Source organism: Sesamum indicum, linkage group LG5, assembly GCF_026168435.1.
Source record: "Sesamum indicum cultivar Baizhima isolate 11 linkage group LG5, ASM2616843v1, whole genome shotgun sequence".
Classification (NCBI taxonomy): domain Eukaryota; kingdom Viridiplantae; phylum Streptophyta; class Magnoliopsida; order Lamiales; family Pedaliaceae; genus Sesamum; species Sesamum indicum.
In genome coordinates this window covers 17094564-17105745 of record NC_142661.1, presented here as the reverse complement: position 1 = coordinate 17105745, position 11182 = coordinate 17094564, and the positions used below count along the sequence as shown (strand labels likewise).

The 11182-nt window shown below is 37.5% G+C and overlaps 2 protein-coding genes and 1 long non-coding RNA gene across 4 annotated transcripts; 1 reads left to right on the top strand and 2 right to left on the bottom strand.

Moving 5' to 3' along the window:
• Positions 1–7: 7 nt before the first annotated feature.
• On the bottom strand, positions 8–2873 carry LOC105161962 (eukaryotic translation initiation factor 3 subunit K). Its single transcript, XM_011079848.3, has 8 exons — positions 2649–2873; positions 2458–2514; positions 2291–2341; positions 2123–2185; positions 1336–1386; positions 1192–1258; positions 473–555; positions 8–329 (listed from the first exon to the last, which is right to left on the bottom strand). Exons 1-8 carry the CDS (start codon positions 2784–2786, stop codon positions 126–128), a joined length of 714 nt encoding a protein of 237 aa, XP_011078150.1. The 5' UTR covers positions 2787–2873; the 3' UTR covers positions 8–125.
• Positions 2874–4045: 1172 nt separating this feature from the next.
• TES (ATP binding microtubule motor family protein) lies at positions 4046–10591 on the bottom strand. Of its 2 annotated transcripts, XM_088880657.1 has the most exons (15): positions 10376–10591; positions 9676–9930; positions 9508–9597; positions 9301–9401; positions 9090–9203; positions 8936–9017; positions 8730–8797; positions 8045–8104; positions 7830–7954; positions 7357–7555; positions 6781–6918; positions 6306–6395; positions 5239–6126; positions 4647–4957; positions 4046–4553 (listed from the first exon to the last, which is right to left on the bottom strand). In XM_088880657.1, exons 2-15 carry the CDS (start codon positions 9908–9910, stop codon positions 4223–4225), a joined length of 2832 nt encoding a protein of 943 aa, XP_088736783.1. In that variant the 5' UTR covers positions 9911–9930; positions 10376–10591; the 3' UTR covers positions 4046–4222. The 2 variants fall into 2 exon arrangements, with proteins under 2 accessions (XP_088736783.1, XP_088736782.1); XM_088880656.1 differs by having other exon boundaries at positions 8936–9203.
• Positions 4951–6005, top strand: LOC110011974 (uncharacterized). The gene is made up of 3 exons (XR_002287061.2): positions 4951–5110; positions 5397–5773; positions 5868–6005. It is a non-coding gene; the product is annotated as an uncharacterized LOC110011974 (long non-coding RNA).
• Positions 10592–11182: the final 591 nt, after the last annotated feature.

Sequence of the window (11182 nt, the reverse complement as noted above, 5' to 3'; positions counted from 1 at the left end):
GATGTAGTTGGGAGGAGCAGAAACATAACACTCAATAGGATATTGATCCTATCATCACGCATAGAGGAAAAAAAAAGGAGAAGAAGAAAGTGAAAATATTAACTAAGTTCCATTGTTCGCAGAGGTCAACCAAGAATGGGGAAGATTCGAGCAACATGCTCCAATTGAATGCCATCTGCTGTGCTTTTCTTAAGCTCGGGATGGTTGAATTCATTAGGAGGGAGGATGATGAGTTGGCCCCTCTCCTGATTCTTCTCAATAGCCCAACCAGAGTTGGCAATTTGGTGGTCGAGGAACTTATCCAGAGATGGGCCTTCAATATTGATGGCCTGAGAAATAATTCATCAACTAGAAACACTTAAAAACTTCAATTCGTCTAGTAGCTCAGAGTATGAATTAAGAATTTAAACTACACCTGAATTTGGTGATTTTCACATTGGTAAAAAAGATAATTCTAGGAATAATGCCATACCTCAGCAAGAATGGACCTCGGAACTTTTTGGTATGTTAGCGAAAGGACATGAACGGCATATGCTTGAATTGCTTGTTCAAAACCTGTACAATTCACACGTACCTGTTAGTTAACATGTGGGCGTTGAGAATAGGGACCTCAGGAACAACAAAAAGAAGAGAATAAAGATACCAGGTACACAGATATAATGGGGTAAGAATTCCTGTTCTACAGAGAAACAGAAGACATAGGACAATATCATAAACTGAAGTCCTTGTGTAAAATAAATTGTATTAGGATTATGATAGTATACTGGATGAAGCATAACTAGACCAAATTGTCTGTAGTTGTAGGTGTTAACTTCATATCTTGTACAAGTACAGTAAACAATTCTGGTCAAAAGTAAGTAAGAAGCAATATAGAATTTACCTAACATATAATGACCAGATCAGACGGTGTTAACTCACGCTCTGATTGCAGGTCCCTAGTAAAGATACTACTGGTCAATATACCACTAGGATAAGTAGAGAGCATATTAGGAAGTCTTTCTTACACTGTTCTAAATTATAAATGTTATAGCAGTCAAATCTATCCATACTCACAACTGGTTCTGTTCCCATGTGTGACCCCCCCAACCCGCCGCCCCAAAGACAGAGAGAGAGGGAAGAAAGGGGGGCAGAAGTTCATAAATTTAACGCGACATGGACAAGAACACCCAAATGGCTCTCAATTCCACATACCTGGTACAACCTCTAATATGTGGCGGCTCTTAGCAGCTTCATCCCAAAACTGACGGAATCTAGCAGTCTGTATAGGAAGATAGAGGGACATGATGAGATCATTGTTCTATAACAGCAACAAAAGTGAGAAGGTGCCAAAAGTACCTCCAAGTAGTGCGAGAGAACAATGAGAGTCTTAAATTGTTCCTCCATTTGCTGGCCAGAGAAGAGAAAGAAGAGTCAACCAATTAGAATAAATCAAAATATCAATGGCTTAACCTAATTCTCAATGAATGCAAATACAAATAGGGAGCAATTACATGAAAAGTTCAGAAGACTACTAAGTAATTATGGAAGTCCACAATATGTGCAACAATAGTTTGAAGAGAATACTAGACGCAAAAGGAACACAGAACAGCGTACAATCTGGACCACAAACAAGAGACAGCATCTTGGTTCACAAAGAACACATAATATAGGAGAAAAGATCTGAATGGCATATTATAAGTCCCTTAGTTGTCTATTAGTGATATGAGATTTCCTATGTGCTTCTTGGGGTCCCCATTCTCAACTAGCTAGCAGTGGATTTGAACTGCTCATCCTCACTGTTATAAAACAGGAACCAATGACAACACTTACAGGTTTCTGGTTTACAAGTAAATGAACTTCACTAGATCACTCTAAGCAGTCTCCAGGGATTCGAATGTCTTTCTAAAGGCAACAGCTCAGCAACACATTATTGGGAGCTATTTAGCACTTGGGAAATGGTTTCCTGACCTCATTTGCAAACAATCATGACTTTTTTGTAGCATGGCACTTCATACTGAAATGGAAGCATTTGTCTTATCCCAAGCCAATTCAGCCAATTCAGTTGAAAATGAAAAGCTTGAGGCATATGTGGCTGCTGGTAAGTAATAGATATTAGATTTTAGATTCAAGAACAATCACATACTACTCTTTCAGGTATTAAAAAGAGGCAAAGGCTGAAATCAGGTGCTGGCATTGCCATTAGAGCCTGCAGAAAGTAATACAACATGAGCTATCAGATAAACTAACTAAAAAAAGAGGAAAAACAAGAAAGGAGACAACTTTATGTGTTTTTATATCCTTCAGGTAGTACCTTGATCAAAATGCGGGCGACAATCTGGGTGCTCATTCTCTCCGGCTCAAACTGCATTTTTTCAAAAACACATAATACTTTACAATTTCAATAATCAAAATATTACTGACAGTGAAACACATCAAACAGAAAACAAATTTCAGTTAAACGACATTATAAAAAGTTACCTGGTAAAGACGCACAAGGCAAAGATTTGCATTCAAACTGTAGGTCTGCGACGACACCTACAATTACACATTAAAAGAGTTCCCATTTTTTAATACGAAAAGAAAAGAATCCCATATCAGAAAATAAAAACTAAAACTAAAATACGCGAATTTTCAGATACGAAAACCTAGAGACGAAAACACGAGCTTACTTGCTCGTTAACGTAGTTTTCGAGATCGGGCAGGATGTCGGGGTTGTAGGGATTCACAGCGACTAGCTGCTCCACCGTGTGCGACAGCGACGACTGCTGGTTCTGATTCGTCGCCGCATTGCTCATCTCTCTTCCCATCTCTGTGTATAACCCTAAATTAGGAATTGGGGAAATTTGATTTGGTAACTTAAAAGGATTAGTACAGTTGCAAGGTGGGGCCTTTTTTTTTGGGTAGGGGCTTTTAGGATATGATGTATTATAGAGTAGCAGCAAAAAGACTAATACACCCTTCTCCTCGATATGGTCTTCTAGTTCAAATATTTCAATTTTTCATTATATTGTTGCCAATAAAATAAAATAATATGAATTTATAGCAGGGATAAATAAATATATTTAGCTAAACCCCTCTAAAATTTGTAATAATTATAAACAGTCCTTCGTTTGCAAAAATACCAATATCCTTCTTAAAAGAAAATAATTATATAGTCCCTGAAATTCGAGATGTATCATTATTTTATCTTTGTTATTTTTTTATTTTTTTTTTGGAAAAACATTTAAAAATATGTAAAAAAAAACTGAGGATGAGTAAAGTAGATAATCCATAAGGCATACTAGTTCATATATAAAATATTATAGAACATTATAAAAAAAATATATAAAATTATAGTTTATAACTCAAAAGGCTATCTTGGTTAATTCAAATTGGATGAAAAACTTAATGAATGCTAATGAAATGAATTTATTTTTAGATGGATGCTGAAATCAAAATATATACATGTAATTTATTCAAAAATAAAAATATATTTCACATAAATTTTACACTCGACAATAGATATAAAAATATTTAAATCAAAGCACTAGTAATACAAATACAGCTGTTATTAGTGAAATTTAGAGCTGAAGTTAGTAGTTTTTTAAGCTAGAATTCACATTTTAGTTTAAATAAAGTTATTCTGACACATTGGTTTATTTTATTTGCATTAATTGCCATAAGAAAACTTCAAAGAATGAAGTAACTGGATAGGAGGTAAATTCACGCAATGGGTGGGTAGGAAATTTCTTATTCTTCCTTGTCTATAAAAATCCAAATTTTTGATGCCTAATACCCCATAGATACAAATGAATCGTAAGTGCATGGGTATGATGTACCAAAAAATCCACGGTTCCTAGCGGAATAGGTACAAAGCCACTTTGCTGCCCATTGCTGCTAAATCACCACCCCCAGGTTAAACTGGTGATTGCCATTGCACCGGGTGCTAAAGCGTGGAGAACACCACCATTAGGCATCATATCAGGGTGTACGTGACATAAATTGGACTAACTTGGGTAATTTTTTTAGCCCCAGTCAATTTTGAGATTTTTTGAAAGTTCAAGCCAAATCCAACCCAACCCAACAATCATCATAATATGATCTTCTTTTACTAGCTCAAAATCAACCCAATCCATCCTTAGTCCATTACTTGCGGTACGGTTTAGGTTGGACCGATTGATTGGGGCTGCCCGACAATTTTGTTGAACACCCCGTAGCATCATCAAAACAAAGCTATCATGTTTCACTATATTCACCAGTGTGCTTACAAATGTAGAAGGTTGGATATCAAGTTCCAACCCATCCATGTCTTCTTGTCACTAAGAGGTACAAAGTTGAGCTCAAACATCTCCCTTGAAACGGGCTGCGTCGACTCACAAAACCCCACAAGCTTAGCCACCACTTCTGCACTTTCCTTCACATGTTCCATATTCAGAGGATCGGTCCACAGTTTGTTCACAAGTTGCAGTCTCCTCCTCTGTTTCCCCTCAGGTGGAATGTCCCATTTCAGGTACAGAAGCTCTCTTTCTTCCGTCGTCAGTTTTGAGCTCACTCTCTTTGCTAGATACTCCCTCTCCTGTTTAAGGGCCTTGATGCTGGATTCAAATAGAGCAACAGATGGTAGGTGATCATACAAAGAGGTTCAAAGAGAACGGAAAGTATTGATCTGTAGAGAAATTTGAATGTACCTTGACGATACTGAGCCAGGAGGGTCGTCGCCTAAGAGGGCGGGGCTGGCGTTGCCGACCTCATCCAGGTGCTGTTCCAACCATTTCAACCTTCTGAGTTCAACTTCCATGTATATCTGATCAGAAGGATCTCCTCTAAATAACAAGTAAAACTGAGTGCGGTGTACAATTGAGACGTGGCAGACGTGCCACAACATTATGATCTCCTTCCGTTGATCCTCGAACACTACACTCCATGGCATGTGAGGTTGATCGATTATCTCGGCCTCATCGCTACTTGAAGCCTCATTGGCCTCCTCCAGCTCCAACACCTAAGACAATCAGACCACTCAGCTATGACGAAAGCAAATTGTAAAGATTTGACAAGCAGTAACAACAAATGCGCAATTGTCCAAATCGCTCATCCACGAAGCAATGTATTATGACTGATTATTGAGCATTGTCCCGTAAAACTTAAATTTCAAGTAAGTAAGTTTTACTTTATTGACAATATGAAAACTTTTTAAAAAAAAGGGATGACTAGATGTCGAACCACATCATGTTGAGATTTATCAATCATAATATAGAAGGGAAATGCTTAACAGAATCTTACCTGGCAAACAAGAAGTTGTTTTTGGTATTGTAGCTTCGCAACCCGTTCTTTCAGCTCTGTAACATAAGCCTTAATGCTTTGAATGTTATCCTCAGCGGCCTTCTTAAACATCTTCTGCATTTTCCTCATATTTATAGAGCTTGATTGCTTTTGTGCAGGGCTATTCTCCCTTGTTGAGATACTACAACTTTCTATACCATTAGGTGTCCTCTTTTGCCGGGCAATTGCTTCAAGACCAGAAATAACATTGTTCCTCTCTGGGGCTCTATTTTCAATTTCGTGTTCTACTAATTTGTGAGAAGAAGACAACGTGGAGCAAGGAGATCGTATTAAATTCGGCATGTTGGCTGTATTGCTCAAGCTGAATGGGAGGCCCTTTTTCTTTTTCGAGGAAGTCTTTACCTCAGGAGTGTCGCCACCAGTTGGAAGATGCATAACTAATTTTTCTATGGATCTCTGAACATTCTCAAGCTTCTCTTCTAAAACTATGATGTTGCCTTCCTGGGAGTTCAAACGAGCAATCTCTTCTCTCAAGGTAGGTTTACCTTTTATCTGAACTTCTTCTGAACTACAACTTGTTGCATGCATGACTTTGATTTCTGACAGCATCTTTGCAATTGTCTCGGCAGTATCCTGACTCCCAAGTCTCTGAGAAGCAACCTCCTTGTGAAGTAGCTCTAACGCACGGTTTGCTTCTTCACCAAGCTGTCTTTGCCTCATCTCCAGCTTTCTTATTTCATTGACCAACATTCCTGAAGAAGCTGCTGCTTTTCTCCCCATCTTTCTCGTCTTGACTTTTGAATCACATTTGCGAGTAAGCGAGTCATTCTCAGTGGTGAAAGAGAGACGCTTAACGGCTTGACACGAAGGACCATGATGATCTGAAGCCTGAAATATGAACAAAATATAACACAGAGAAGCATGTGCACCCCGGGGGGGGGGGGTGGATATAATGATCACATAGATACGGTGAGATACATTCATGCAGATGTGGATAGAGAGGGTGAGATACATTCATGCAGATGTGGATAGAGAGAGAGAGCGCACAGCTCTACATATAGGCATACCTTTTGTTCCTTGTGAGAGCTTCTTTCCAACTCAAGCTGAGATTGTGCAATGTCTCTTTGGCGTTTCAGCTCGTTAATCTCTGTCTCCATCTGCATGTAAAAGAGTGATCAGGACCCATACATTTCAAGGGGTTTGATATCGGTCGAATAGAAACTCATTGTAATGGATATGAGAAAATGAGCTTAAGAGCAACGAATTTGCTTTCACTGAATCTACACTAATTTTTTATTTCTTTGGGAAAAATTTCAGGCGAAATTTCTCAAATTGTTCCTTAAAGTTTCTTAAAGTATGAAGCTTATAATACCTGCTGGATTTTCAGTTCCTTTTCCTCAGCAAAGACCTTAAACATTTGTTCCTTAAAGTTTCTTAAAGTATGAAGCTTATAATACCTGCTGGATTTTCAGTTCCTTTTCCTCAGCAAAGACCTTAAACATTTGTTCCTTAAAGTTTCTTAAAGTATGAAGCTTATAATACCTGCTGGATTTTCAGTTCCTTTTCCCTCAGCAAAGACCTTAAACATGAAGAGTCAGATGGCTCGGGACTTCGGAGCTCTGCCTCAAGTCTGGCAACTTCCTCTTGCAATTGCTTTACCAGTTGCTTCTTTTCAACAACCTAAAATTTCAAGATGGCTCATAGCTTGGACAATACTTCTATCCCAGAAGATGCAGGACAATAATGAACAATTGAACTTATATTTGAAATACTTGCAACAGATTTAAATTTGACCATGTCCAAATGACCTATCAGATAAGAGAAACTGCGTATAAATGAGATTAACGATCAGAAGACACTGATTTAAATTTGTGAATATGAAATCAGTCCTGCAGTCATAGCTACCCTTTAATAGTGCTCAATGATATATAGCCAAAATTTCATTCGTAATATAAAATATTAATTTGATTAGTAATATAGTCAATGCCTCAGAATGATTCATGAGAAGACTCCGAAGGACAAGAGATGTTAACCACAGTATGCAGCTAAGTTAAATTTGTTTTACAATGGGCAACGAGAAAATGCACTTCGCGTGAGTTGGGCAGTTTTTGTCAATACCATGTTCACCCGGGCACTATTTGTAACTTCCTTCGCACTTGTTGCGAATAGAAGCGTGTTTCTTGATTGCTCGACATGGCTCAAAGCAGGACTCATAGTGCAAATAATTGCTGTTCGTGCATTTCCACCAAGTGAAGTCTGCAATATCCTCGTGAGTTTTGAATTCCTGTAGGGAATATGACCACTTCGCTTTCCATCACTGCAAACCAAACAAACAGAAAGGTGTCATGTCTGTTCGTCCCTCAGTTCCTGCTGCAGTTGCATTCTGTCGACATACTCTTATCAAAAGGTAGAACTGATGCAGCATAGACAATTCACATACAGTCTAGTGAATCATGCGCATGCAAGAATAACACTTTAAGTACTTGGATGAAACTTTTCTGAAACTAATATTTGATTGTGTTTATGATGCATTTTCTTTCAATCTCAAATCACACTTTATATATGCTGCTTAGAGCTGTAAACATGCACACCTTAGCTTTCTGATTACGGTTGTCAATGTTAGCAGGCTTCGGTTGATATGGCTCCCCTCCTTCAACCTTGTACCACCTGTATTTGCTTGAGTGGCACGCTCACTCCCAGCAAGATCCACAAGATTCTGTAATAGTACTGCTATTTAATATTAAATGATCCAACAATGCTCACAAGAAACTAAACAATCTGGAGTAAGGGTAAAAAATGTACGCACCAAACTTGCTAAAAAGGATTTCACGCACTCCGAGTCTTCTCGGAGACTACTCTCAATGGTCTGGAAAACAAAAGGTGTTAAAACAGGATAGAATACACAAATCTTACTCGTTGCTCAGTAACCTTTCATATACTACATGAAATAGATTACGAAATTAATGTCTAACAGTCAGATCAGAACAACATGTATTCCTATAAGCTGACTAAACTGTTCAATATTTATAATAGTAAGAAACAAACAAAATACAGCAATTGCAGAAGCAATGTTCAGATAACTCACTGTTTATCGACAAAATTTAAATACTACGTTCAACGGAATTCTGGAAATTGATGAATCCATTCTAGTTATAATGTCTGTGAAAGAAATTGGCACAAGAAAAGATGATGGGGACTGTGAGTGACTGAAAGCTGCCACGTACAGTAATTTAAAGCACATCCTGGGAGTAATACATAGCAGTGGGATATTATAATAGATAAAACAATTTAATCAGTTAAGATTGAAATGGATTAAGTATACTGCTAATCACTTGGACAGAAAATCATAATAATGAGATAAACTTCTGGAAATATAGAGGGAAATATGTTGTAAATTCAGATAAATCACGGCACCGACATTTGACATTATCTAGTCAATCATCATACACCAGTATGATACAAATTTCTGGGGTCAAACAATTTAAACGTACCAGCCTAATTATCTGATGTGATCTTGAGCTTTTATCATTCAGAGCAGTTTCACCCACCTGCCTTTGCGCTGCAAGCATATGAATTTGGACAGCAGCAAATATATTACTCTCAGCGACAGTGGAACGATAAATAGTGGAATAAATGTATCCAAGAAGAAGCCTAAGTTAGAGAAATAAACGAATTACAGAATTTGGCTCTTGCATACCTTCACAAATACTTATTAGGTGCCTCAAATGTTGATCACCTTTGACAACCTCTTCAGTTAACTTATCCACAATAGTTCCTCTCTGCACGCGTATGGAGAATTTAAGATACAAATCTAGCGAGATGATTCTATATGCAAATATTAGTGTTGTCACCTCAGGATCATCCAACAGACGAAGCGGGCCCGAGTCCCTGTTCAGGAGATCTACAACAGTTTCATTGTAGATCTCTAAAGCAGAGAACTTGAGCAAAAATTCTCTCTCTGGAGTCTGTCAGAAAACAAAACAATATTTTCAGACTTGACAACCAAATTGTTAATACACCCACAAATAGTCTCATATTGATCCTTAGATCAATATATCTTACAAATTTGATGTGATTATAAATGTCCTTAACAGCATTTTCCGCCACGCCCCTCATGGTGAATGTCTTCCCACTACTAGTCTGCCCGTATGCGAAGATTGTCGCTGAAGACGAAATATTGAAAGCTAATAAGGGCAACCAAATGTGTAGAGTAAAGTCTTATTTTACAAAACTGCTTTCTTTAATCAAAATACACCATCTATCGTTTACCATTAATTCCACTAAGAGCAGATAAAGCAACATCTCGGGCGCCTTCTTCATAAACTTTTTGTGTGGAGCAAGTTGGATCAAAAACCTTATCTGAATTTCCAATTATCATGAATGAGTAATTTTATGGTCGGGCACAAATTTATGATAAGTGAACTAGTATTAACATACCAAATTTATAAAGTCCTCCATGCCTCTCATGATATAGATTCTTCGAAACAATGATATTTTCATCAGTGACATCCCACGCAACAAGATCATAAGCAGCTAGTTCTTTTGAACTCAGTGGCCTTATCCGAACAGTCACTAAAATATTCTCCTCTCGTACTTTTGGACCGCCAGGAGTACATGCCGGTGTTGTCCTCTTGATCTTTGATGACGGTGTCACTGGTGTCCCTATCGTCATCTTGAGCAAACACGATCGCTCTTCACGGAATCAAAACCAAAAAACAGATGATTATCAAAACTAAGTTATTGTCACAAAAATGACAAGACCCAGATGATTCCACAGAATCAAGATTCTAAATTTATAACAATCAAGAGGAAACAGTTAAAAACCATTTTCACTAAAAGAACAAAAAACAGAGAACACCAACTTTCCCATGTTTGGTTCCTCTAAAAGAAAAAAAATAAAAAATAAAACCGCGAGGAGGTGTATAAAAAATGCAACCCGTTTTCCAGGAACACCGAATTTCTTTACCAACAATGCAACATAGATTCAAATTCAGGAAATTAACCAAACACTTCAACACTCAAACAATCTCAGACTAACAGCTACTCAAATAAGAAGAAGAACAAGAGCAAGAAAAAGCAGAAACGTAAAAACAATGCATCAATCCCCGAGAAAAAGATCAAGAAACTATCCTCTTACATTCAGAAGACACCCTCAAAATTCTTGAAAATCAGCGGCAACATTGACCGGAGGAAACCCAAGATTTCAAGACTGCGATCAAGAAAATAGCACGTGATTACTCTTTTCTTTTTGACTTGTATGAGCAAATTCCTTTCAGGAGAATTTTTACAAAAATGGATAGGGAAGAGAGCTCCTGAGACTATTACCCAGGGGTTTCTATATCTCTATTTCTTTCTATTTTTTGAAATTGATGAAAATTGATAACGGCTAGTATAGTACTAATTTACTATTTTTGCCGTTTCCTTGTGACCCGCACCAGCGGACGATTTTGAAAAATACGGGTCGGGCTTCTATTTGGGCCTCCTTAATTATTTTGGGCCCTCAAGAGTTCATGAGCACACTTGGTTTATTTCTGCAGCCCAAACCCAACTTTTGCTAAGGAAAGAAAAGAAAAGGAGAGAATTTTGCTAAGGAAAAAGGAATGATTGCTGATTGATTTTGAAGACTTGCTTAATGCAAGGGATTGATTTGTTAATTTTCTTAGAAACAATTATGTACCTACCCCTCTTTAATGTCTAGATCCATGAGGTGCTAATAGTATGAATAGGGAAGCACCTCACACCTATTAAACCATCTATTATTCTTTCATTCTATCTCTTTACGTCTCTCTAGTTTTAATACATTGCCAAATTGTTAACGGAATTTCACTTCTCATTAGTGTATTCTTCTATTAGCATGTTAGGCTAATTTTCTTATTTTTCGATTAAGTTATGATGATTGCTCGATTTTTCTAAATGTTGTGAGATCTAATTTATGCTTACTATT